At 40.6% G+C, this 27,550-nt stretch overlaps 3 protein-coding genes across 7 annotated transcripts in view; 1 reads left to right on the top strand and 2 right to left on the bottom strand.

Moving 5' to 3' along the window:
- On the bottom strand, positions 1–9,574 carry LOC108711558 (transmembrane protein 127). Its single transcript, XM_018253433.2, has 4 exons — positions 9,440–9,574; positions 5,979–6,244; positions 4,858–5,022; positions 1–1,044 (listed from the first exon to the last, which is right to left on the bottom strand). The coding sequence occupies exons 2-4, from the start codon at positions 6,220–6,222 to the stop codon at positions 740–742; spliced, it is 714 nt and encodes a 237-aa protein (XP_018108922.1). The 5' UTR covers positions 6,223–6,244; positions 9,440–9,574; the 3' UTR covers positions 1–739.
- On the top strand, positions 9,524–20,917 carry ciao1.L (cytosolic iron-sulfur assembly component 1 L homeolog). Of its 5 annotated transcripts, none has more exons than XM_018251455.2 (8): positions 9,524–9,650; positions 11,960–12,110; positions 13,579–13,727; positions 15,131–15,242; positions 16,076–16,164; positions 16,322–16,520; positions 19,588–19,666; positions 19,746–20,917. In XM_018251455.2, exons 2-8 carry the CDS (start codon positions 11,972–11,974, stop codon positions 20,020–20,022), a joined length of 1,044 nt encoding a protein of 347 aa, XP_018106944.2. In that variant the 5' UTR covers positions 9,524–9,650; positions 11,960–11,971; the 3' UTR covers positions 20,023–20,917. The 5 variants fall into 5 exon arrangements, with proteins under 5 accessions (XP_018106944.2, XP_041442909.1, XP_041442913.1 ...); XM_041586975.1 differs by having other exon boundaries at positions 9,526–9,658; XM_041586979.1 differs by lacking the exon at positions 9,524–9,650 and adding an exon at positions 9,940–10,126.
- A 4,803-nt stretch (positions 20,918–25,720) lies between these two features.
- The window catches only part of snrnp200.L (small nuclear ribonucleoprotein, U5 200kDa subunit L homeolog), a 42,963-nt gene continuing 41,133 nt past the window's right edge, over positions 25,721–27,550 (bottom strand). Inside the window, exon 45 of the mRNA XM_041586980.1 lies at positions 25,721–26,572. Within this exon, the coding sequence (XP_041442914.1) occupies positions 26,429–26,572 (144 nt within the window). The 3' untranslated portion in view covers positions 25,721–26,428. The remainder of the gene's footprint in view (positions 26,573–27,550) is intronic.

Consider the following 27,550-nt stretch of genomic DNA (forward strand, 5'->3'; position numbering starts at 1 on the left):
TAAAAGGTAATTATATATACAACACATGTATATAAATACAGCCCTGTACTGTGGATGTGGGGAATGGGAAACATTCAGTCACTGTTACCTGCCATAAAAATGCCATGCCGTGTGCCTAATTACTTCCCAGCGACTTCTCTCTAGAGAGGTACATACAGACCTTTCTCTGTACTAAATACCAGGGCAGGGCTGAAACTTAAAAAGTGGCAAAAAAAAATAAAAAAAATGCGCAGTTAACAACCACCACATCTTTGGGGTATATTTATCAAAGAGTGAAGTTAGAGACCAGCACAGTCCACTAGAGTGAAATTCCGCCTAGATAGGTACACACAGATCTTTTTCTGTACTAAATACCAGGGCATAGCTGAAACTTAAAAAGTGGCTAAAAATTTGTTAACCACCACATCTTTCTGTACTTGTACTGAACCATAACCCCCCCCCCATGACTATGGAATATATTATCGTGTGTGTGTGTGTGTGGTTTTGAAACCAAAATAATCAGGGTTTTGTGAATGCTCAAACCTCCCTCCCAAAAGAGAAATCAGACAACAAATGGCAAAGGAAGCGATACGTGAAAATCTGCCATTAAAACTTGGCTGCAGGAGAGAGAGAGACTGCCCTTCTGTTAGGGCAATATGCCTCAAATATCCTCCTCACGATGGAAGCATCGGGAAATGCAGGCTGTGTGGAGTAAAAGTAGCCAGTCTATGGTACATGTTTCTGCCCATGCCCCCTGCTTTCATGGAGTATAAGCCGGCGGTGGCTGGAACGGGTTCATGACATCATACTCGGCTGGGTAGGACTCAGTCTCCATCTCTGAAAGCAACTCCAAAGCCTGCTCCTCTTCTTCTGTAGGGTAATGGCGGAGAAGGTTGGCGGCGGTGGCGAGGATTGATGCTCCACCAGCCCCTGCCACCAGGTAGAAACTGACTGCAAAAGTAACGTAAACTTGGGAGCCGTGGTATTTCTTGTGCTGCTGCTGTAGGGCAAGAATAAGCTCCGAGGCCCAGTAGCAGAATCCAATCACTGTTGCGCACTGCAGAACTGCAAATGTAGAGGGGACATAAGAGACAATATAACTTTAGTACAGGTATGGGACCGGTTATCCAGAATGCTCGGGACCTGGGGTATTCCAGATAACGGATACTTACGATACCTTAAGTCTGCTAGGAAATCATGTAAACATTAAATAAACCCAATAGGCTGGCTTTGCTTCCAATCAGGATTACTTTTATCTTAGTTGGGATTGAGTACAAGGTACTCTTTTATTAATACACAGAAAAAGGAAATCGTTTTTAAAACTTTGGATTATTTGGATAAAATGGAGGCCTTTCCCTAATTCGGAGCTTTCTGGATAACGGGTTTCCGGATAACTGATCCTATACCTGTGTGAATAGCATCAGAATAACCCAATCTGGTGAAACACCTGTGCTGCAGTGGGCATAGTGCTAACAAGCAGTATTGGTGTGCCAGCCAATTACCGTAAGTGGGACCCTGCCCTGAACAAATAGGGAACCTGCAATGTAGAATTTATGTGCTATAGATTCTATGATCTGTTGTATGTGGGGGGTTAAATGGCCGCTACCATCCAATACCATAATATTGCTGGTTTGGTTCATGCCGTGTTGCTTGTATGGCTGGTGAGACCAGAACGGACCCTGTGCTCCTGATATATACTGTAGTTACATAGTTAAATCGGGTTGAAAAAAGACAAAGTCCATCAAGTCCAACCCCTCCAAATGAAAACCCAGCATCCATACACACACCCCTCCCTACTCTCAGATAAATTCTATATACCCATATCTATACTAACTATAGAGCTTAGTACAGGTATGGGACCTGTTATCCAAAATGCTTGGGACCAGTTATCCAGAATGCTTGGGACCTGTTATCCAGAATGCTTGGGACCTGGGGTTTCCGGATAATGGATCTTTCCGTAATTTGGGTCTTCGTGCCTTAAGTCTACTAGAAATTCATTTAAACATTAAATAAACCCAATAGGCTGGTTTTGCTTCCAATAAGGATTAATTATATCTTAGTTGGGATCAAGTACAAGCTACTGTTTTATTATTAAAGAGAAAAAGGAAATCATTTTAAAAAAAAATTTGGATTATTTGGATAAAATGGAGTCTATGGGAGACAGCCATTCCATAATTCGGAGCTTTCTGGATATCGGGTTTCCGGATAAGGGATCCTATACCTGTATCACAATAGCCTTTGATATTCTGTCTGTCCAAAAAATCATCCAAGCCATTCTTAAAGGCATTAACTGAATCAGCCATCACAACATCACCCGGCAGTGCATTCCACAACCTCACTGTCCTGACTGTGAAGAACCCCCTACGTTGCTTCAAATGAAAGTTCTTTTCTTCTAGTCTAAAAGGGTGGCCTCTGCTGTGGTTTCCCATTTCCGAAATGATATATAAAGCCCCAAACAATTACATTTAATTTCCTCTTGCTAGGCTACCTCGGGTGCCATTTTTATTTCCTCTTCTACTAGAGGAGTGCTGCTGCTTTTATCTCTTGGCTTAGGGGACAGTTCATCTTTTTAAGCTATTTAAATATGTACATAATTTGTTCTGCAATTCTCAAGATTGGAACTAGAGCTTAAAACAGTGGTTGACCTCTGAGTTAACTTTTAGTATGTAATAGAATGGCTAATTCTAAGCAACTGTTCAATTGGCCTTCATTTTTTATTTATTATAGTTTATCGAATTATTTGCCTTCTTCTTCTGACCCTTTCCAAATTTAAAATGGGGGTCACCGACCCCATCTTAAAAACAAATGCTCTGTAAGGCTGAACATTTATTGTTATTGGCCCTTGCCCCTTTTTATTACTCATCTTTCTATTCAGACCCTGTCCTAGTCATATTCCTGTGTCTCACTTAAATCAATGCATGGTTGCTTGGATAAACTGGACCCTAGCAACCAGATTGCTGAAACTGCAAACCGGAGAGCTGTAGAATAAAAAGATAAATAACTGAAAAAACAATATCAAACTGTCTCTCTACAGCATACTAAAACTTAACAATCCCTTTTAATTACTAGGGATGCACTGAATCCAGTATTTTAGATTCGACCGAACCTCCGAATCCTTCTCAAAAGTTTGTCCGAATCCCGAAACGGATTTGCATATGCAAATTAGGGGTGGGAAGGGGAGTTTTTTTTTACTTCCTTGTATTTCCCTCCTCCCCCTAATTTACATATGCAAATTAGCTCTGGTTCGGTTTGGCCGGGCAGAAGGATTCGGCCGAATCTGAATCCTGCTGAAAAAGGCCGAATCCTGAACCAAATCCTGGATTCAGTGCATCCCTATTAATTACCCTAGAAACCATATAGCAGTTGGGAAGTCAGAATGAAAGCTCAACAGGTGAGGGCTTGAAACAACACATAAGAAATTCAAAACAAGGCTACAATAAACTGACGAACATCAACTAAATGAACAACCCTTTCAAAAGACCAGTAACCTCATTTATATATATATATATATATATATATATATATATATATATATATATATATATTTTACTACATTTATAATATGTGCTGCCAAATTTGGTAGCAAATGTAATCTGTTAATCTTCTTGTATAAAAAGAAACCCATGGTATTCTACAGTTTTATCTGCTATGTAAACATGCGCCTATTCAGACCGAATGGCTACGGAGCAGATTCTTATATAAACTGTAATTGTGTTTCTAAAGCAAACATGCAGTGGTTGCCAGTGTAGGGAAACAGGACCTTACATTTAAATGCAACCCTTTTATTTTTGGTGTTAGTGTTCCTTTAAGTGGTAAAAACTCACAAAGATGCAAAAAAAAAAATGCATATGACTCATCAGGGCATGTAAGGTAGCAAGCGGAGTTTCGGCAAGTTATTTTTTAATAAAGACTTAGCGATTTAAAAGTTTAATATGTTTTTGTGGTTTTGTTTTGTTTCGTTCTACACTAACAAATGTTTTAAAAAACAAAAATGATGTTACTGGTCCTTTAAGTCATGTAGTACCATCTCTGAACTGAAATTAGGGATGCACCGAATCCAGGATTCAGCCTTTTTCAGCAGGATTCGGATTCGGCCGAATCCTTCTGCCAGGCCGAACCGAATCCGAATTTGCATATGCAAATTAGGGATGGGGAGGGAAATCATGTGACTTTTTGTCAGAAAACAAGGAAGTAAAACATTTTTCCCCTTCCCATCCCTAATTTGCATATGCAAATTAGGGTTCGGATTCGGTTCGGCCGAATCTTTCACGAAGGATTCGGTCGAATCCAAAATAGTGGATTCGGCGCATCCCTAACTGAAATTCTGTGAAAGGGGTTGTTCACCTATGAATTCACTTTTAGTATGATGTAGAGAGTGATATTCTGAGACAATTTGCAATTGGTTTTCATTTTTTTTTTTTTTTTGTGGTTTTTAGCTTTTTTTTTTATTCTCCAGTTCCAATTTCAGCAATCTGGTTGCTAGGGATCAATTTACCCTAGCAACCATACATTGATTTGAATAAGAGATTGGAATTGGAGAGGCCTGAATAGAAAGATGAGTGATAAAAAGTAGCAGTGACAATAAATGTGTAGCCTTAAAGAGCATTTGCTTTTTAGAAGGGGTCAGTGAAAGCTGGAAAGTGTCAGAAGAAAAAAAGGCAAATAATTAAAAAAAACTCTAAATAATATATAATGAAGACCAATTGAAAAACTTCTTAGAATGAGCTATTAACATACTAAAAGTGAACTTAAAAGGGAACCACCCCTTTAACGGGTAAGGACGAGAGAGGGATGCCTAGCTATGTGCCGGCATTAGCTGCCTTATTTATCAAAAGCAATACTGGGGTATCTGGGTAATAAAATGCCTCGCGCCAGTACCTGTGAGGATGTGGGCAAACGCATAGCGTCTTGTAATTTTCAGTGCTGGGTGCTTGGGTCCAAACACATCCAAAAGGAATGCCGTCATGCTGCAAGCAATGCCCAGAAAGCAGAAGCCGGCAATAACTCGGAGGAGGAGGATGGTCTGACGGTTCATGCAGAACTCTGCAGAGGAATAGGGATAAATCAGCAGATAAGAATCTGGAACAGTGTTTCTGAACATCTTTTGGCTGGCAGCAAAGAGTCGGCTTCCTGATCAATCTTGGCATAGAATTAACAATATACAGTGAAACTTTGATTGTAAGTACCCTGATTTTACGTTTTTCCACATTTTTTATCTGTGGTCCCACCAATTTATAATGCAGTTCAATGGGAGCATTTCCCTGATTTTAAGTCATGTTTTCACAGGTTTTACATCAAAGTTTTGTCCTGATGTTCCAAAAAACGTATTTTTTCCCTCCATGAATGTTAGTATTTTAAACCTCTTTATTTCACAAATACTAACCAGATGTGTATTTTGCCTTGGTTCTGCCTGTAAATGGTCAATTGCAATTGGTCTGCCCCTTATACAGTCCTGCACCAATCACTTATTACTTTAGTTTGTGTATGTGACTGACAGAGAGTCTTGCACATGCCCCCCATAGTGTAACATTACGCTAAAATGCTTAACCCTTGTTATTAACACAGTAAATATTGTATCTCAAAGTAAAACGGACTCCTGTGCTTATATACTTTCAGTACTTGAAGAAAAAGTTACTCTAACACATTTCCCTGATTTTAAATTTTCCCAGATTTGGATTTTATATAATGTTTTCCTGGTCCCCTGAAAAATGCAAAATGGGGGTTCTATTGTAATTGTAATTATGCATGATGTAATTAATTCTATTCATGTTCAAACTGGAATTCCGAATCCTCTCTGGTTGCTAGGCTTCACTGATCCTAGCAACCAGGCAAACAGGAGGATAATCCAAATTAGAAGAAGATCAAATGCAAGAAAAATCAAATAATGTTAACTCTATCTGCTCCAGCAGGAGGAGGCATACTAGACTAAAATGTTAAAGCGGACAATAAATAGATAAATAATGCCGGGGATGATTTTGTCAGAGCAGATAAGTACTCACCACTCAATAGTTTAGGGTCTTCGGCCCCTAAAACGTCTCCCACACCAAGTTCTTGGCGCATACAGGTCCCCCCATGAATGTGGAGCCAGGCAGGTTCTGCTAGTGCAGTGCAGAGGGCTGTGATAGAGAGTGCACCGGGCAGTGCTGATGCGAGGCTCCTCTCGGGCTGTTTAGGGAGAGTGTGAGCTCCATGACCCCTTCTTCTTGGCATGGAGGAGCCACCGGACCCGCCGGGTGCAAACATGTCGGAGCGGAGAATTTTCACTCTGCAGAGAAAAACAGGTTCTATAAGTTGAGGCTTTAAAGGAACAGTACCTCTGTACAGCCATAGTCGGGACTGAATGCAAAGGGACAATATATAGAGTTACTTTGATACATTTAAAGGGATTCCTTCATAATTTTTATGAGGTAGTTTTTATTTCTAAGTTACACTGCAAATAATTCACTCTAGAATATAAAATTTCATTCCTGAACCAGCAAGTGTTTTTTATTAGTTGTAATATTGGTGTGTAGGCGCCATCTCATGTGCTTTCAGAAACAGCCAGCACTTTAGGATGGAACTGCTTTATGGCAAGCTGTTGATTCTCCTACTCAATGTAACTGAATGTGTAGCAGTGGGACCTGGATTTTACTATTGAGTGTTGTTCTTAGATCTACCAGGCAGCTGTTATCTTGTGTTATCTCCTGCAGTGTCCCTTTAAGTAATCAGTTCATATGTATTAAATCAGGGGTGTCCAAAAGGTAGATTGGGATTTAACAGTAAACCTTAAGCTGGTGATCAGTAGATCTCAAGACAGTCAAAAAAAAGCTTGTCTAAATCACCCTCCTATTTCATGCTTTACATTCAGATATTTATTATGTTAAGGTTACATAAGAAATAGTTGTTAAATATAGCAATATATATTTACCCATAAATCGGTATTTAAAGTGGACCTGTCGCCCAGATCCAAAAAACTGTATAATAAAAGTCCTTTTCAAATTAAACATGAAATCCAATTTCAATATTTATTTAAGCATTCATAGCTGTTGTAAGCTCATTTAAACATCTCAGCTGTCAATCAAATATTGTCTGCCCCTCCTCTATGCCCTGTGCATAGAGCTGGAGCAGACAATTACTTTCAAATCCATTCAGCACTTCCTAGGAATCGCTGCTCTCCCCATATTCCCCCAGTTCTCTTCACTGTTTAATTGTGTAGCCAGGGCCTGGGGATGGACATCAGGTCCCCCATTCTGGTGCACAAACAAGATTCTGAGATGATACAAGACTTGCCTTAATAACAGTGTCCACAAAATGGCTCCTGCCTGCTTGTTATAATTATGAATTCCCAGACTGGAGGAAACAAGATTCAAATAATTTATATAGTGTAATTAAAATTCATTTTGTTTGACTAATATGATAAAATAGGATTATGAATCATTTTTGTGGGTGACGGGTCCCCTTTAAGTAATATTTTCCATGGAACAGAATGCTAGCAATGCTTTTATGGATGAAGATCATAATAGAGAAACATCACTAAAAGTAAACCTCGCATTAGTAAAGTATGGGCCTTCCTGGATTAAATGATTCTGCCACTAAGTGAAACATGAAACAAAAACTCAGGAGATACACAGCTTCCTTCTCAGAGGGACAGTTTTGTTGTTGATTTCTTGTACCAAACAGGGCAAAATCTGAAATCAAAAGTAAAGTCACTTTCTACTTCCTGTTCTTACAAGCACACTCCAAACAAACCAGCAGTCCACGGGGAAGCCTCTGTATCATAAACTGCTCTATATCTCTCAGCCTAACAAGCTATAGCTGGGGAAGAGAGATTTGTTTATTCCAAGGCTTCGCTGTGGACTGCTGGGTGTTTTGTTTGTGCTTGTAAGAACAGGAAATGGAAAGAAACTTTACTTTCAGTTCCAGATTTTGTCTTGTTTAGTACAAGAAAGAACAAAACCCATAGATATTTCTTAATTAAGCCAAATTGTCAAAAGGTAAAAAATAAGTAAGGCACAGGCTTTATTATTGAGCTTATTAATAAAAAAAATTGCATACTGCCCAATGGCATTTCAAAGCTGGTTTTAGATATTAGCCCCCCTTAGTATTTTTGAGGTCTGAATGAGACCTGAATGAGTCAATGGCAGGGGGATGTTGGTAAGACAGACTGCTTTGTTTTCAGACATCTCGGCTACACACACAACAAGTCCACCTACACCCGAGCAATTAAAAGCTGTTTAATGAAAACATACTTTTTTTTTTTTTAATACCTGTACATTTGTATGTTAAACTAAGGATATAGCTTAAAGTGTTTAAATAAATCGATAGTGCCCCTTCTACATTTTATAGGGAGCTCCATTAAAAGAGCCTTTTTAAAACATAATAAACCTGAGCCATACAGTATGCATTTTTGTCTACAATACCGGGGGGATTTACAGTTATGCTATATGTCTCCAGGATAAGTACACATGTAAGATAAGTGAATGTAAAATTGATAAGGGTGCTGTTCTAAGAACATTTGCAATGTATGTCCATTTTTTTTTTTTAATTCCTAAATATTCAAGGATACGCATACTGTAAATATCAATGAATTTTGGTAAAACAGCGCCACCTGCTGTTCTTTTTCCAACTAGTGTGACCACCAAGTAATCAAGGAAGTTGTCAGCAGAAAGAAAGAAAGGCTGCTCTGGTTAGGAAAGATTTGAGCAAGGTTTCGAATTGTTTTCCTAAGCAGAAGAACATCAGAGCAGCCTCTTTATTTTCCTGACAACTTCCTTGACTACTTGGTGTTCAGACTGGTCGGAAAATGACCAGCAGGTGGCGCAGTTATAACAAGATACATTCAATTTAACAGTACATATATCCTTTAATATCTTGGAATTAATAAAAAAAAAATAACGAATGTACATTGCACCCTCATCAATTTTAAATTCACTTATATTAAAGGTTTATTAATTCTTTTAGTGCATGAACTGCCTATTAGGCCATGTAATGTGCATGCATGGAGTCAAGGGCAGCATGATAGAACATCAGCAACTCTTACTGCCTACGGGCACACAGCCAAGGAAATGGTTACAGAAGAGGATGTGAGAAAGACGTAAGCAACTGGGGTCACCTACATGTTTTGTTTTCCCTGTCCTTTTATAATAAAGGAGAAAAAGTTAATCACAAACTACAGTTAGAGGATCAATAAGAAAGCAAAGAAAATGACAATAAACGCAAGGAGCCAGTAACAACAAAGCAACAATCATTAAACCTAACAGAGAACAGGAAGTGGTGACACGGCCAACTCCCTTAGTTATATTATAAACTGGTTAGAATGGAATGTAACTGGTATTGTTGGCTGATGCATTTACTGGACTCACTAGGGAGCAAGAGATGATACATCAGGGGTGGAATGAACACCGAATTACTGTGTATTTATGCTGGCTCCTCTCCAGCTCTTGTGGACCGTGTCCGGTCCCAAACCGATCGATTTACTCACCGCAGCTCCCGGTCCTTCTCTCCCCCGGACCTCGAACCTCAGCACAGCTGACTTCCGCCTCCAATCTGCGTCATCGTTACGTAAGAGAAAGGCATGCCGGGAGGAGTAGTTTTAGCTCTGCCCGAAGGGAACTGCAGCTTGTGCGCAGGCGCGGCTGGGAGAAACAGGAAGTAGTTGAGAGTAAGGGGAGACTGAAGGCAAAGAGTAGCAGGTACTGGGGTAGGTTTGTTGGTGGGACGGAGGAGGGTTTAAAGGACCAGATGAAGAGCGGGGACACTAGTACTTATATACATATATGTCACTCATAAATAAGTCATTGCAGGCCCGGACTGGCAATGTACGTGTTCGTTCATCTCATAGTTAAAATGGGCCGGCTCGCTCGCAATATTGGCTCCGCCTCCGCTCCAATCGTAGCTTCAGACTTCAGCTCCTGCTTGCTTCTTCCGTCTCCAGGCTACGTTGGGGAGAGCAAGCAGGGGGCAGGAAGTCCGTCATTTCATTTGATTTAGTAGGAAGTGCTGGAAGCACAGAGAGCCTCGCAGTGGGGTTTTTTTTCTCTTCGTTCTCTCCACCCCCTTCATTGTATAGTCATTCTCCTTCCCGGCCAGGCACGCAGCCTGACATGACATATGGAGCTGCTTCTACATTAGGGGAGGGGAGGGGCGTCCCTGAAACATTACACTGCAGGAGCAAGTGCATGGAGTACGTTTTTTTCTAAGCGAGGTCTGTGTGTGTCTGTCTGTGAGTGTCTCTGTCTGTGTGTCTGTCTGTGTCTGTGTGTCTGTCTGTGTCTGTGTGTGTGTGTCTGTCTCTGTGTGTGTGTCTGTGTGTGTGTGTCTGTGTGTGTGTGTGTGTGTGTGTGTGTCTGTGTGTGTGTGTCTGTCTGTGTGTGTGTGTCTGTCTCTGTGTGTGTGTCTGTGTGTCTGTCTGTGTGTGTGTGTGTCTGTCTGTGTCTGTCTGTGTGTGTCTGTCTGTGTGTCTCTGTGTGTCTGTCTGTCTGTGTGTCTCTGTGTGTCTGTCTGTCTGTGTCTCTGTGTGTCTCTGTGTGTGTGTCTGTCTGTGTGTCTCTGTGTGTCTGTCTGTCTGTGTCTCTGTGTGTGTCTGTCTGTGTGTGTGTCTGTCTGTGTGTCTCTGTGTATCTGTCTGTCTGTGTGTCTGTCTGTCTGTGTGGGTGTGTGTGTGTGTCTGTGTGTGTGTCTCTCTGTGTGTCTGTCTGTCTGTCTGTTTGTGTCTCTGTGTGTGTGTCTGTCTGTCTGTCTCTGTGTGTATGTGTCCCCATACAAACTTTTTGTGCCTGAGATAACTGGTAGGCATGCTGACTGGCACAGTCCCTGGGCTGGACTGTGTGTTTTAGACTTTTTTTGTGGAGCTATCACATGATTTTGCTGGAGTTCTTATTATTATCATTGTTGTTTTTTTTTTTGGGGGGTTGGGGGGCTGTTCGGGTCCCATGAAGAGAAGGCATCTGTCTTCTTGCTTGATTAGGTAGATTTTATGTGCCTGCTGCCTTACAGCCCATTGTGATCATGCCTCTGCTCCCCAACCCAGAAGTGCAGCAGATCGTAAAATCTACAATCTGTGGCACTTGAGTCCCTTTATCCGCAGATCGTAGATGCTACGATCTGTGATGCTTAAAGGGTTAACCCAATATATAGGCGTGGCTATCATCGCGTTTCCATGTGGGCTGCTTTGATTTTTTTGCCCGGGCTGCTTTATACTCCCAGTCCGGCCCTGAGTCATTGGGTTTAGTGCTGTCCATGAACCATGTGATGTCCCTGGGTAGAACATAGAGTAGAAGTAGTTTCAGGGTGGGGCAGAAAAGTCATTCTTCCCCTTGGCTCCCGGGGAGGAGTGAATTGATGACAAGACAGAGCACATATTGTGGGATCAATTTAATGTTCTGGGCTAGTAATTTCCCATAGCAAGCAATTAGCACTGCCCATTTACTGGTCACATGTTTTAAAATAGCCGTGTGATTGGCTGCTGAGTTATTGCACTTGGACATACTTTGCAGGTGCCTCCATCCTGGTGTTGTTGATTGGACATTCCTAGTTTATATCCTATTATATAGGAGGCTTTTCTCTATGGTTCTTAAAGGACAGAGACACACGCTCAGATTCGGGGAGACTTACGTCCAGCGACAAATCGCCTCTTCGGGCGACTAACCCCCCCCGAACTGTCTCCTACCGGCTAGAATCGAAATTGCCGACGGGATGACACTCGGAATGCTTTGTTTTCCAAAGTCACCCCATGCGGAAACTTGGGGCGACCTTGGAAAACAAAGCGTTCCGAGTGCCAACCCGCCAGCGATTTCGATTTCCATTCTAGCCGGCAGCAGGCAGTTCAGGGAGATTAGTCGCCCGAAGAAGTGGCGATTTGTCGCCGGGGCGACTAATCTCCCCAAATCTCATCTGTCTCTGCCTAAAGCATGATGGGAAATGTAGGTATGGGGTTAATCCTGTAGTAGATAATGAACTGGTACCTCAGTGTTTCAGCTTGCTTTTGTCTCTTATTCTGCAGGGTCAGCACAACATGAAGGATACCCTCACCCTCCTCTCTAGGGTTAGTGCCCACCCAGACTCCCGCTGCTGGTTTTTAGCATGGAATCCCTCTGGAACGTTGCTGGCTTCCTGCGGGGGAGATCGCACTATCAGGATCTGGGGCAAAGATGGTGAGTTTGGCATTTACTTATGAAATTGTTAGCAGATATATATAATCATGTCTGCACGTTAGATCCAATGGGACTTCTAGTAGCAGAGACATGGGCATAATTATAGAGTAAGTGGATCTTGTGACTGCAAGGTGAACCAGGAGGCATTGGGGTCTCAGTCAGTCACTGATTGATAAGCAGTTTTAATATCTCCACTTATCTGTGAAACATATCTTATTGTTTAAGTTTAGGGGGCCCTAAAATGATTTTGCTGCAGAGCCCATCACTGACTGGTACAAATAAGCAGGTCTGGGCTGGGGGTCAAAATAGGCCCTGGCATTTCAAGTACACAGAGGCCCAAACAGCCCCCATAGGCCCAATAAATACCAACTGTCTACAGCATCTTACAGCTGCCCCTCTGGCATTTGCCAGAATCCACAGATTGCCAGTCCGGGCCTACAAATAAGTGCCACCACTCCAACACTCAACCTGAATCATCAACATATTTTCATCTAAAAAATGATGTGACAAGCAACTGAGTAGTTATTAGGGATGCACTGAACCCAAGATTTGGCTCCAGATTCAGCTGAGCATCAGCACTTTTTGCAGAATTTAGCTAAATCTCTTGTTTATTCAAATCTACTCCAAACCCTTAAAGGGGTAGTTTAAATTAACTTTTAGTATGCTATAGAAAGTTTCTTTAAATTAACTTTCAGTATTATATAGAGTTTCTTAGAAAGTTGCTTTAAATTAACTTTTAGTATGATATAGAGAGTTGTCTAGAAAGTTACTTTAAATGAACTTTCAGTATTCTAAAGAGTTGCTTAGGAAGTTGCTTTAAATTAACTTTCAGTATTATATAGAGAGTTGCTTTAAATTAATTTTCAGTATTATATAGGCTTGAGAGTTGCTTAGAAAGTTGCTTAGAAGTGGCCACTCTGTAACATACTAAACTTAACTTGAAAGGTGACCCACCCCTTTAAGCTTTTTGTTCAGCAGTTTGGTATTTCTGCAGCTCTCTGTTTGCTAGGGTCTTATTTACCCTAGCAACCAGGCATCAGTTTAAAACAAGAGACAGGAATATGAATAGCAGGGGGACTGAAAAGAAAGTTAAAAAAAAAAAAGATAATAAAATGTATCAATAAAATTGTAGCCTCATAGAGGATTCATTTTTGTCTGCTGGGGTCACTGACCCCCAATTTGAAAGCTGAAAGGAGGCAGAAGAGGAAGGAAAATTAAAAAAAAGTTAAAAATAAATGTGAAAAACAAGTTGCTTGGAATAGGCCATTTCATAATATACATAAATATGTCATGTGACTAAAGCTCTAGGCAGCCAACATTATTTTGCTAAAAGACAATGCCAGTTTCCATTCTCCATCTGCTGCTGCTGCAAACTGATTTACCCTACAGTAACCAATATCATAGCAAAGCCTTTTTTTCTCTTCTGTGCGTTTATTAAACTAAAACCAGTCCTCGTTTGGTTCTTCAGGAGAGGACTGGGTGTGCAAGTCAGTCCTTGGTGAAGGACATCAGCGCACAGTCCGGAAAGTTTCCTGGTCACCCTGCGGTAATTATTTGGCTTCTGCCAGTTTTGATGCCACCACTTGTATCTGGATGAAGAAGAAAGAGGAGTTTGAGGTAATAGAAAGCGTTGGCATGATTGAGCGCAGTAGTAAAGCATCTAGATACAAGAATTGACACTCTTCTGTATTTGGGGGGTTAATCAATGCCTGACAGTTGACTGGGTCAGAAGACTTCTTTGTAATTGCAAGTGGAGGCTTTAGCGTAGCAGGAAGTTTTGCAAGCAGCATATTTTCTGTCTGGCAAGGCACCACATTCTCAATGCAGCAGCATTCTGCCATTTGTTAAAGGAGAACTAAACCCCTTCGGCGCTAAAATCCCTCCCCCATCCCCAATTCTTTTGTATACTCACAGCATTAGCAGTGAAAAAAAAAACATACATTTTCCCATAGATTCACGTATGAAACACTAATCTGCTGGAATATTTTAGGGTATTGTGGTTCTTTAATTGATAGTAATATAGTGAATAAAGTATTGTCTTGTAAAATATGAGGATATTTGAAGTTACCAAGGAGTTCCATGACCATATAAAAGCACAAGGCCAATGGCGGAGTGTTTTTATACAGGTCATGAATCTTCTAATATCCTCATATTTTGCAACAAGGGGTACTTTATTTATTATAATACACAAGTTTCAGTGAGTCATGTGACAAAAATGACATCACCAAGCTCCAATTATAAGGATATAATTTACAGGATATTCATGGCTCTTAAATTTTGTTTATTTATATATACTATGTCGGGACTTGAAGGGGTGCCTTTCGGATTGTTATGAGTATGACACACCCCAAATGTAGAATTATTTAACTTTTGGGTTTTGGTTTATTTATGGTTTTCATTGAAATATTGGGTCGTTTCTGTGAGAGATACGTAATATATATAGTCTGAGCCCTGCAATCTGTATTGGCTAAGGAGTAGGATGGACCCTGTTGTACTATATACTGTGTACCTGGTGGGTGTGTCAAATGTTTTTCAATTGCCTATAAATAGAATACTATGTTAGTGATGCCTGAGAAAGGAGCCTTGAAATGTTGTATGTATGCTTGGCTACGTAAAGCCTTTTTTGTTTCATGCAAATCAGAAGTCTGGACTTTTTGTTTATTATATCATTTGTTTATTATAAAATTTAGTCTAAGACTGGTACAGTGCTCCACTTCAGTTTCTACAGATATATATAAAATGTATTGACATTAGGGATGCAGCAAAATCCAAGATTCCGTTCAGGATTCGGCCTTTTTCCGAAGGATTCGGCCGAATCCTTGTGCCTGGCTGAACCGAATCAGAATCCTTATTTGCATATGTAAATTAGGGGTGGTAGGGAAATCACATGACTTTTCGTCACAAAAGAAGATTCCTTTCCTGCCTCTAATTTGCATATGCGAATTAAAATTCAGTTCGGTATTCAGTGTATCCCTAATATATATATATATATAATTTTATTTTTTTTTATTTACTCCTAGTGCATAACCACCCTGGAAGGACATGAAAATGAGGTGAAATCTGTAGCCTGGGCACCTTCAGGAAACCTTTTGGCCACTTGCAGCCGTGACAAGAGTGTTTGGGTGTGGGAAGGTAAGCCTCTCTTTTATATAAAGAGGAAAGGAGAAAATGTTGTAACAGAATAAAGCATCACAGTGTCCACAAAATACTGCAATGCAGTGGCCCTTGTTTTTATAAGCCTGGTTTGGGGCTAAGCCAAAGGTATTGGGCAGGGAAGGATTTCTGTCTGATGTACTGATAGAATGGGAGAAATAGCAGCCTGTAGTATAAAGAGCTACTTGCAATAGAGACTTTACAGGAAGGGGCTGAAAACTGTTTGTTGGATGATGGTGCTTTGAGGGTGTTGTTTATACCTAAATGAATTAAGTGTAAAAATAAAAACTGGGTAAATAGGATGTGCAAAATAAAAAATGTTTCTAGTATAGTTAGTTAGCAAAAAATGTAATGTATAAAGGCTGGAGTGACTGGATGTGTAACATAATAGCCAGAACACTACTTCCTGCTTTGCAGCTCTCTTGGTTTCCAGTGATTGGTTATGAGGCAGTAACCAATCAGAGACTTGAGGGGGGGGGGCACATAGGTCATAACTGTTGCTTTTGAATCTGAGCTGACTAACTCAGAGTTAGAGAGCTGAGAAGCAGGAAGTAGTGTTCTGGCTATTATATTAGACATCCACTCACTCCAGTCTTTATACATTACATTTGTGGCTAACTAACTATATTAGAAACATTTGTTACTTTGCACAGCCTATCTATTAACCCAGTTTTTATTTTTACACTGAACTGTTCCCTTAATTCTTCTCATAACTTCTATCCTTAATATTACACTACGTATATAGAGCCCGTGTTTGGGACCCAACAGCATTAAACTAAACGTTGCCTAATGCTTTCATTTGTCTCTGGCAGTGGATGAAGAGGAGGAGTATGAGTGTGTCAGTGTACTGAATTCTCACACTCAGGATGTAAAGCATGTGGTATGGCACCCTAACCAAGAGGTGAGAAGGACACATACACTAAAACATCATTGTATATGTATATGTTGCAGATGGAAGTCTGCAAGTGTTTGCCCTTTCTAAACATTGATGAATATTATAAGCTGCATTCTTAAAAGTCCCTCTGTAACATCCGTATATTTCTGACTTGTATAATCAGCTCTTGGCATCTGCCAGTTATGACGACACTGTGAAGCTGTACCGGGAGGAGGAAGATGACTGGGTGTGCTGCACCACATTAGAAGGACACACGTCCACTGTTTGGAGCTTGGCCTTTGATCAGACGGGGTCGCAGTTAGCCACCTGCAGTGATGACAAGACTGTGCGCATCTGGAGGCAGCTAGGAACTGGAGAACAAGGTGGGGTTGGGTAGTGGAAAGTGATACTCGGTGATAGAGCATTGATCCCTGACCAGCACTGAACACTGCAGTAGTGCATGGGGTAAATTCAGAGGCCACTGTTCTATAGTCTGTAGGCTTTGTCGGTAAGTTAGGGCTGTTGCTCCATTTCCCATGGAGAATTGGCCTGAGCATCTTAAGCTATGCTCTTCTGACTTCTGAAAAAAGCATCCGGTTTTATCATGCCATGCATGCTGGGAAAAACCTGCTCCTGGTGTTGCGCTTCACAGTCATTTTCCCCTGGGCTAAGAGGGAGGATAGGACATAACTGTACAATGTCATACAAAGAGAGCAGTAGTCATTTTGGGCATGCTGTGAGCCTCTACTTGGACTGGCTTGACATATTACATATTTACCTAAAACTCCATACCAACCTTTATGCAGTAAAGTAGGTGTCTAGTAAAAATGCCATTGTTTTTGGTACTGAACTCAGTACATACATTTAGGTCCATCAGTATTTGGACAGAGACAACTTTTTTTTTTTCTAATTTTGGTTCTGTACATTTCCACAATGAATTTTAAATGAAACAACTCAGATGCAGTTGAACTGCAGACTTTAATTCAGTGGGTTGAACAAAAAGATTGCACAAACATTTTAGGAACTAAAGCCTTTTTCAACACAATCACTTCATTTCAGGGGCTCAAAAGTAATTGGACCATTGACTCAAAGGCTATTTCATGGGCAGGTGTGGGCAATTCCTTAGTTATGTCATTATTAATGAAGCAGATAAAACCCTGGAGTTGATTTGAGGGGGGGGGCTTGTATGTGGAAGATTTTGCTGTAAACAGACAACATGCGGTCAAAGGAGCTCTCCATGCAGGTGAAACAAGCCATCCTTAAGCTGCAAAAACAGAAAAAACCCATCTGAGAAATTGCTACAATATTAGGAGTGGCAAAATCTACAGTTTGGTACATCCTGAGAAAGAGAGAAATCACTGGTGAACTCAGCAACGCAAAAAGCCCTGGACGTCCATGGAAGACAAAAGTGGTGGATGATCTCAGAATCATTTCCATGGAGAAGAGAAACCCCTTTCACAACAGCCAAACAAGTGAACAACACTCTCCAGGAGGTCGGTGTATCCATATCCAAGTCTACCATATAGAGAAGACTGCATGAAAGTAAATACAGAGGCTGCACTGCAAGGTACAAGCCACTCATAAGCATCAAGAATAGAAAGGCTAGATTCAGCTAAAACATCTAAAAAAGCCAGCACAGTTCTGGAAAAACATTCTTTGGACAGATGAAACCAAGATCAACCTCTACCAGAATGATGGCAAGAAAAAAGTATGGAGAAGGGGTGGAAGAGCTGATGATCCAAAGCATAGCACAGTTGTGTATAAAACATTTGGGAGGCAGTGTGATGGCTTGGGCTGCATGGCTGCCAGTGGCACTGGGACACTAGTGTTTATCCATCATGTGACACAGGACAGAAGCACAAGAATGAATTCTGAGACACTGTCTGCTCAAATCCAGCTAAATGCAGTCACATTGATTGGGAGGCGTTTCATAATGACCCAAAATATACAGCCAAAGCAACCCAGGAGTTTATTAAAGCAAAGAAGTGGAATATTCTTGATTGGCCAAGTCAGTCACCTGATCTGAACCCAATTGAGATGCATTTCTTTTTTTTAAATTCGGGTAGTTTATTAAAAGAATAAGGTACGCAGTTTACAATGTAAAGACAAATCACGGAAAAAAATTGTGACACATGTTACATGTCTAGAACAAGCAGGGTGGAGGAAACATAGCATGCAAGATACATTTCGTCAGGAGCACGTCATTACACAACAATATCAAGACTCCCTCCAATGAGGGATTCATATCTATTCAGACAAGTGAGATATAAAAAACAATTACTTTTCCTGAGCCCTATTCGATTCAAACCGCTAGTGGTTGTCTTGGGTGTAGGGGGTAAATGCCGGTCCAGGATCCCCAAATTTTATGGAATTTGGTGTGGGCTCCCCTTTTTAAGTACATTAAGTATTCAGTGTTTCAAGTATCTTGCATTATTGCTTTCCAGGCAGAGAGGTAGGAGGAGCCACAGCTCTCCAGTTCTGGGTGATTAGCCTCTTGGCTAGTAACAGTGCCTCTAGTAGAAAAAGTGATTGACATTGATTCAGTTTTAGGTCCTGAATTATGGCCAAGATGCAAGTTTTAGGAGTTCTGGCAATTGTCACCTGAAGCACCCCATCTAAGGCATCTAGTATTTCCCTCCAGTATGTAGTAAGCTTGGCACAACTCCAGAGCATGTGTATCAGAGTTCCCCTGTCCAGAGCACACCTAGTGCAAACATCCGTGTGCTGGTATTAATGTAGTGCAGTCTGACAGGGGTGTAGTAAGCTCTGTGAAGTATATATAGTTGAATTAGCCGTAGTCTATGGTTGGGGGAGACTAACTGGGGGGATTCTTGCGCTTCTTGCCATTCCTCATCTAAGATTGTGCCCACATCCACCTCCCATCTAGAGCGTAGCCCATCTAAGTTGTTTCCATGCACTTCCTGCAGCAATTTAGCATACAACTATTGAGCTGCATTTCACTTGTTGAAGACTAAACTTCGGACAGAAAGTCCCACAAACAAACAGCAACTGAAAGCCGCTGCAGTAAAGGTCTGGCAGAGCATTAAAAATAAGGAAACCCAGAATCTGGTGATGTCCATGAGTTCAAGACTTCAGGCTGTCATTGCCAGCAAAGGGGTTTCAACCAAGTATTAGAAATGAACATTTTATTTTCAGTTTTTTAATTTGTACAATTTCTTTTGAGCCCCTGAAATGAAGTGTGTTAAAAAAAGGCTTTAGTGCCTCACATTTTTATGCAATCTTATTGTTCAACCCACTGAATTAAAGCTGAAAGTCTGCATTTCATCTGCATCTGAGTTGTTTCATTTAAAATTCATTGTCGTAATGTACAGAACCAAAATTAGAAAAAAAAGGTCTCTGTCCAAAGATTTAACTGTAGATAATTATCAGTGTGATTAATGCAGGGACAGTGGGCACCAGCCACTTAATGTTTTTTGTTTTATCCAATAGGAAACAAGAGTGAGCCCAATTGGAAGTGTGTGTGCACTCTGACTGGATATCACACCAGAACTGTGTATGATGTGAACTGGTAGGTTTATAAAGAAGTCTGTATAGTGCCCTGTCCTAACCTGATTCTGCCATATTATTCACTCACCTTTTCTGTGCAGGAATCATGTGACAGGAGCCATTGCTACAGCCTGTGGAGATGATGCCATCAGGATATTTGAGGAGGATCCTGGATGTGACGACTTGCAGCCGACCTTCTCCCTGACTGCTCACATGCCTCGTGCCCATAGCCAGGATGTCAACTGTGTGGCCTGGCACCCCAAGGAGACTAGTTTATTGGCTTCATGCAGTGATGATGGAGACATGGCATTCTGGAGATATCAGGGGGGGGGGGTAGGCCAGGAGGTAGGGGGGGGCAACACAGGGGAGGGATTTTAGCGCTGAAGGGGTTGACTTCTCCTTTAAAAGCAAACATGGTTGCTATGGGTTACTGCTCCTAAAACAAACATAGTGCCTTTCATTACATATGGCGGGGGATTTGTTTTACCAGAAGTAGGGAGCTACTTTGTTTACCCTTTCCTCTGATGCTTTATACTTTTTTTCATCGCTAGCACAAAATTCCATATGGGTACTAATTAAATTAATAACATTAGCATGTCAGTAGCATGTATATTGATACTAAGTATCACCACAAATTTTCAGTTACCCAGGCAACCGCAGTGCTCCTTTATCCTGCAGCAATGACAAGCGGAAATCGCTGTATCCTAATTTTACTAAAGGCACGTTGGCGTTGTTAGTGATCATACCCACTGCCATTTTAACTGCTGCCCAATGTGCAGGACATTCCGATATGTAGCAGTCGTATCATTAATGCAAATGGATATTCCGGATTGCAAAGTTTTGCTAATAATATAATATGATCACCGGGTAAGGGCTGCGATCAAAATATGTCCTGGCATTTCAAGTACACAGAGCCCCAAACAGTCCCAATAAATGACGATTGTCTGTGGCACTTCCCAGCAGCCCCTCTGGCATTTGCCAGAACCTTCAGATTTCCAATGGAGGCCTGATAATGACTCTTTAATTGTGCATTAAACTCAGGGCCGAAACATGGATGTGCACTGGGCACGGTGTTGCATTGGGTGTGGGTATCTATAATACATTATTATTAACATGTATTTATATAGCGCCAACATATTGCGTAGCACTGTATATGCCTATTTGGAAGACTTTACAGGACCCATCAAGGTCACTGCACATTGAATGTTGCTTCAAAATGCTAGTGGGTATATAACATTGTATTGCCTTTGTAAATAAACCTGCAGAAGAGAGATTATTGGGGTTATTTATTAAACGGATACTGTCATGGGAAAACATGTTTTTTTCAAAATGCGTCCGTTAATAGAATTCTGCACTGAAATCAGATTTTTTTTTTATATTCAATTTTTGAAATCTGACATGGGGCTCGACATTGTCAGTTTCCCAGCTGCCCCCAGTCATGTGACTTGTGCTCCGATAAAGGTCAGTCACTCTTTACTGCAAGTTAAAGTGATATCACCCCTTTCTCCCCCCCCCCAGCAGCCTAATAACAGAACAATGGGAAGGCAAACAGAGAGCAGCTCCCTAACACAAGATAACCGCTCCCTGGTAGATCTAAGAACAACAATAGTAAAATCCAGGTCCCTCTGCGACACATTCAGTTACATTGAGTAGGAGAGATAACAGCCTGTCAGAAAGTAGTTCCATCCTAAAGTGCAGGCACAAGTCACATGACTGGGGCAGCTGGGAAACAATATGTCTAGCCCCATGTCAGATTCCAAAATTGAATATAAAAAAAATGTTTGCTCTTTTGAGAAATGGATTTCAGTGCAGAATTCTGCTGGAGCAGCACTATTAACTGATTCATTTTGAAAAAACATGTTTTCCCATGGCAGTATCCCTTTAAAGTCCGAAACCAAAAATTCAAAAAATTTGTGGGTTTTTTTTTTCTATAGAATCCAAATTTTTAGTGGAAAAAAACACCAGATTTTTCAGGATTTAATTTTTTAGGATGGAAAAAGTCTGAATCTGAAAATCCAGCGTCTCAGAACTGCAGAGATTGCATATAAGTCAATGGGAGAAGCCCTAAAGATATCTTGATCTGTGCTGACTTTCATACAATAATCCAAAGATTTAGTGGTTTTCGGGCAAAAATCTGAGTTTTCTGGTGGAAAATATGAAAAATTTGTGCGATTAGTTTTTTTCACAATTGTTTCGGGTTTTTTTCCTGCACAGGAAATTTCCAGGAAAATGTATTGATAAATAAGGGGAAAAAACCCTGTGCGGAATTAGTCGGAGTTGTTTTCAGAAAATGAGAAAAATTCAGACTTTGATAAATGGGCCTCTACAAGTAGCGTAACATGATATTGTGGTTGTTTTGAGACGGGTTCATTTACAGTATAGTGCTGTACCCGGAGGCTGAGAAACCCCCTGTACTTCTGCAGTACTCTGAATAATAGAGCCCCCATCATAATGCCATTTATGTATGTACTTGCAGAAATTCTATTTATGTGCTAAGAAATATTTTAAAAATAAACAATGAGGCCAGTTTTTTTTTTTTCTTTCTTTCTTATTAACCAAAATCTATTTGCTAGTTTGCTGCCCTGCAAGGAGCCTGAGAGGGGGGTAGTTTGGTTGGGACAGGGGTAGCGAGTTGCTCCCTGAGATAAAAAGAACTGGAAATGCTGCACAAGAACGTTCCACTGTGAATAAATAGAACAAAAGCTGAAATCTGAAAACACTGATGGCTAAATGGAAACTGCTGGACCTACTGTAATTTACTTTCCCTTAGTCCCTTCAGCAGCAACTATGAGGCTTAATATAAGAAGATCCAAATTATGTAAAGATCTGTTATCTGGAAAGCCCCAGGTCCTGAGCATTCTGGATAACAGGTCCCATACCTGTAATGAGCTAAATGCTTGTGGCAGACTTGTCACAGCAAAATTACTTATTAGGGATAGAGTAAGGGGTTTCATTTCTGTGTCTGCACCAATACTGGAAGGTTTCTACACCAGGATTCCCACTATGGATCAATCTAATTTCGTTTGGGGGGTGATCCTAATGAATCGCACTATTGGTTATTGAATAAAACTTATTTGGGCAGAAATACACTTTCAAAGGAAAATCTCATTCGATAAGTAATCTCAATATCGGGCTCATCTCATGGTGGGCCCTAGGGCCCACAATCCCATCATAATGGATCCGATATGGGCAGTCGGATAACATGGATGTGGCCGCTATCCGATGGGATTTTTTAACCTGCCCGATCACCCTTTACCCTTCAGAAAAGGATAATTCTGGGTCCCGAATGATTTGTTAAAGGAAAACTAAAGCTTGACTAAAGAAGTAGGCTAGAAATATTTTACATTTTGTTTTGGGCTTCTGTGCCAGCCCAAGGCAACCACAGCCCTTTAGCAGTAAAGATCTGTATCTCCAAAGATGCCCCAGTAGCGCCCCTTCTTTTCTGCTGATTCACTGCACATGCTCTGTGCTGCTGTCACTTACTGAGCTTAGGGACCCACTCACAATATACAGTACACATAGAATAGAAATGTCACAATATAAGGCTGATTAGTAAGTAATACAGATAATTACTACATGGCAGCACAGAAACCAGTGCAACTAGCATCAGAATTTAATAATCAGCCCTGTAGCATCAGCTTATATTACAGACTAACCTCATTTTCTGCTGGATAATTAGTGACGAGCCCTAAGCTTAGCTTCTCAACAGCTGCTCAGAGCCCACTGAGCATGTGAGTGTCACAGACACTTTCCAAGATGGTGACCCACTGTGACAAGTTTGAAGTCCTGGATCATTGCTGCTATTGACAAGCTGAAACTTTAGGCTGGTGCAATAAGTTCAGGATATAAACTATGCCATTTTTAGCCATATTAATTTTTAGAGTTTAGTTCTCCTTTAAGCAGATCTATATGTGCAGCCATAGATAATATTGATATGTCTGATCATATTCATATTGTTTTAGCCCTTAATTGTTCTTCCACAAGGAGACCTTTTTGTCCTTGGAGGTTTTCAGATTTATAAGCTGAAAGACCATATTTTTAATCTTTTTTAAAAAAAATTCTTAATGAAAATTCAGAACATTAACAGAACCTGAGATTATTTTGGGAAACATGGGAGACAGTAATTAAGAGGGGAAATCATTTCATATAAAGCTCATTTTAAAGTCCGTTAATAAAAACTATTTCTTTAAGTAGACAGGTAGGAAGCTTAAAAAACACTGCTTCTTTTCTGCCTATCTTGCTCATTAATCAGGATATTAAGATATTATTGAAGATATCTTTTAGCTGGAATTCTTCCATCTATTATTTCCAAAGAACAAAATGGTTTCATAAAAGGTCGTTCCAGTGTTAAAAATATTAAGTCTTTCATTTCGCGTGTATATGTCGCTCTGAAAAATAAGATTCTTCTCTCAAATTAGTTTGGATGCAGAAAAAGAATTTGAGAATGGGATAATTTTTTTACCGTCTTTATATTCTTAGTTGAGTAGGACCGTTTAAAAATTTTGTACAATACCTATATTCTAAGCCAATGGTAGAAATTTGGGCAGTTGGTAAAATCACAGTATTTTCAATTCTTAAGGAGAACCGACAAGGTTGTCCGCTTTCTCCTTTATTGTTTTAAATGGGTTGGTTCACCTTTAAGTCAACGTTTAGTATGTTATAGAATTTCTATAAAATATCACTCTCTACATCATACTAAAAGTTAATTTAAAGGTGAACAAATCTAACATCAGTATAGAACATTTGATAAGAGCTTTAAAATCAAAATATCTTCAAGGTATCAGAATAAATAAAACCTATTAATAATATTAATAAGTTACATGAATAAGTATATATTTGTAAATATTTGGTTATATTTTTGCCTTCAGACCTTTCTAGACAATACCATCTGAATATATCTGATAATTAAAAATATTACTGGGTTGCAGGGGCAGCGATTCATGGGGGGTCTTCAGCTGGGGATCCAGGTGGGCACAGGACATCCCATGCTGGCACAGAGTGGTCAAACGTTAAAGGAACTCATATGTAAAATCCTGCTTCATGTAAATAAACCATTTTCATAATAATATACTTTTCTAGTAGTATGTGCCATTGGGTAATCTTAAATAGAAAAATTGCCATTTTAAAAAATAAGGGCCGCCCCCTGGGATCGTATGATTTACGGTGCACACAAACAAACCACATGTAAGGTCACATGAGCCAATTAACAGACAGAGTTGTGTCTTTTGCTTCAACACTTCTTCCTGTTACAGTTAGAGTTGTAGTATTTCTGGTCAGGTGATCTCGGAGGCAAGAGATGTAAAAGGACAATATTTACTTAAAATATATATTCCAGTTTGGTAAGATCTTTTAATATGCCACTTAAAGGGGTTGTTCACCTTCCAAACACTTTTTCCAATTCAGTTGTTTTTAGATTGTTCCCCAGAAATAAGGACTTTTTTCAATTACTTTCCATTATTTATTTTTTAAGTTTTTTCCAAAATCTGAGTTTAAAGTTGAATGTCCCTGTCTCTGGTGTTTCAGTCTGGCAGCTCAGTAATTCAGGTGCAGATTCTGAACTGTTACAATTTTGCAACATTGAGTTGATACATTTCTCAGCAGCATCTCTGGAGTATTAGCAACTATTGTATCAATTCTAACAGCTGCCTGTAATGAAACCCAGAGATTCTGCTCAGCAGGGACAAAGATAAGAAATGTATCAACTAAATGTATCAATTTAGAACAGTTTACAGGGTCGGCGACCCCCCTCCCAGTCGCTTCAGAAGGTGAAAAATGACACTTTACACTTCAATATTAGAATAACGGTGACACATAGAAAATAGAAATTAATTGGAAAAAGTCGATATTTCTGGCGATCTATCTGAAAAAAACTAGTTGTTTGAAGGTGAACCACCCTTTTAATATGATATGAACTATCTCTTGCTTAAGTATTCATTTTGGGGGTATAGTTTTCCTTTAAAGATTTTTTTTGCTATGTATTCTACCCAAATACTATACAAGCATTTTTTTTCAATAGTTAATTTACCTCTGTTTTAATAATAAATGTTTTTTTCTTATTTTGAAAAGCAAACAGACGTTATGAAAAAACAAAAAGTTTATTTTGGAAACCAGAAATAACATTCAGCATAAAGCCACAGAATGAACAAACGCTAGTATTTCGAGGCAGGTAACTACAGTTCATAACCTACACAGACCTCTTCTTGCCATTCTGCGAGGATTATTTTTGCCATTGTTACTTTGATTTCCTTAATATTTACATGTCGACCATCCAAAACGTTGTTTGCACAAATGCTTCTAATTCAGCACACTGTTTGCCCAGTTATTTCACATTGAAACATAAAAAGAGTAAAGGTGGCCATACATGTAGAGATCCGCTCGTTTGGTGATTTCGCCGAACGAGCGGATCTCTCCCTGATGTGCCCACATTGAGATGGGCGATATCGGGCTGATCCGATCGTGGGGCCCTAGGGTGTAGGCAATACGGGCGGTCGGATCGCTGGCCCGTATCGACGACCAGACGCTGCTGTGATCCCAACGTGATTTTTATCCCTGTCCGATCTACATCTGGCCAGATATCAATCGGGGAAGCCATTGGAGGGCCCCACACAAGGGGCAACAAGCTGCTGACAGAGCTTTTATCAGCCTGTGCATGACCAGCTTTAGAAGAATTAGCTTTAGTTTCTTGCCAATGACAAATTGTACCTACACCCTCCAGAGTCCTTGTAGGATGGAAGTGCCAACGTATAAGCCCTCTTGCTTCTTTATTGGCCAGCAGCCAGCCATTCTAATCAGAGTCACTGTCACTCTCTGCCTCCTTCACGTCAACACTGAACTTGTACTCCTGGTCACAACCCATGTATGCGTCGCTCATGAAATACAGGGTGTAGTTGTGGTTTCCAGTAGCAGGTGCTACAAAGTCCAGCTTTACCTGTAATGTTAAGAGAGTAGGAAAGTCAAGCAATCACTTTATTTGAGGTTTTGTGTGAAGCATAAAAAATTCTACCCTTTACACCCAATGTCTACTTCCTATAACATTACTATAATAATTTACAAGCAACTCGTGGAATCACCTCCGGACGCAGAGACCGATCTCCAGCTTCAGGATATGGATGACAAATGGCCAACGGTTTGGACTTCTATTCAAAAACTCTCTCATAATGTAAATATCAAAGGGATGCCTATAAAGTGCGATCCAGGTGGCACATCATTCCTCCAATCCGGAAACACACAGTTATTCCCATCTGCATCTCCCTTTCAAGGATGTCAACTAAGAGGAGACTATATGCAGCCTGGTGGCACTGCAGTGAAGTGAAGTCATTTTGGACTCAAGTCTTTCAGATGGCATCGAAATATTTAACACAATCATATCTCCCTCTCTGAAGGTAGCACGGCTATGCCTTCCTTAAAGGAGAATTCAACCCTAACGTTAAAAAAACCCTACCGCCCTACATAGACCCTCCCCCCAGCCTAAGTGTTACCCCGGGCAATTGCCCCTAATGTTATACTTACCCCTCGGTGCAGATTCAGGCATCGGAGTTCACGGGCGCCATCTTCTATTTTCGGAAATCTTCGGAATGAGACTGGCGTGACGGCGCATGTGCAGTTGGAGCAATTTTCTGTTTTGCGACAACTGTGCATGTGCCAAAACTTACAAAAATTGCAGAATCGCCGGTCTTATTACGAAGATTACTGAAGCGGCTGAAGATGGCGCCCGTGAACTCCGATGCCTGAATCTGCACAGAGGGGTAAGTAAAACGTTAGGGGCATTTGCCCAGGGTAACACTTAGGCTGGGGGGATCTATGTAGGGTAGGGGGATAGGGTTTTTTTATTCTCCCAAATACTGGCTGTCGCACGTTGGGTTGTGGCTCTAAACTGGTTGGCCCCCCAACAGGCCCGGACTGGCAA

The sequence above is a fragment of the Xenopus laevis genome, chromosome 3L (genome assembly GCF_017654675.1).
Source record: "Xenopus laevis strain J_2021 chromosome 3L, Xenopus_laevis_v10.1, whole genome shotgun sequence".
Taxonomy (NCBI): domain Eukaryota; kingdom Metazoa; phylum Chordata; class Amphibia; order Anura; family Pipidae; genus Xenopus; species Xenopus laevis.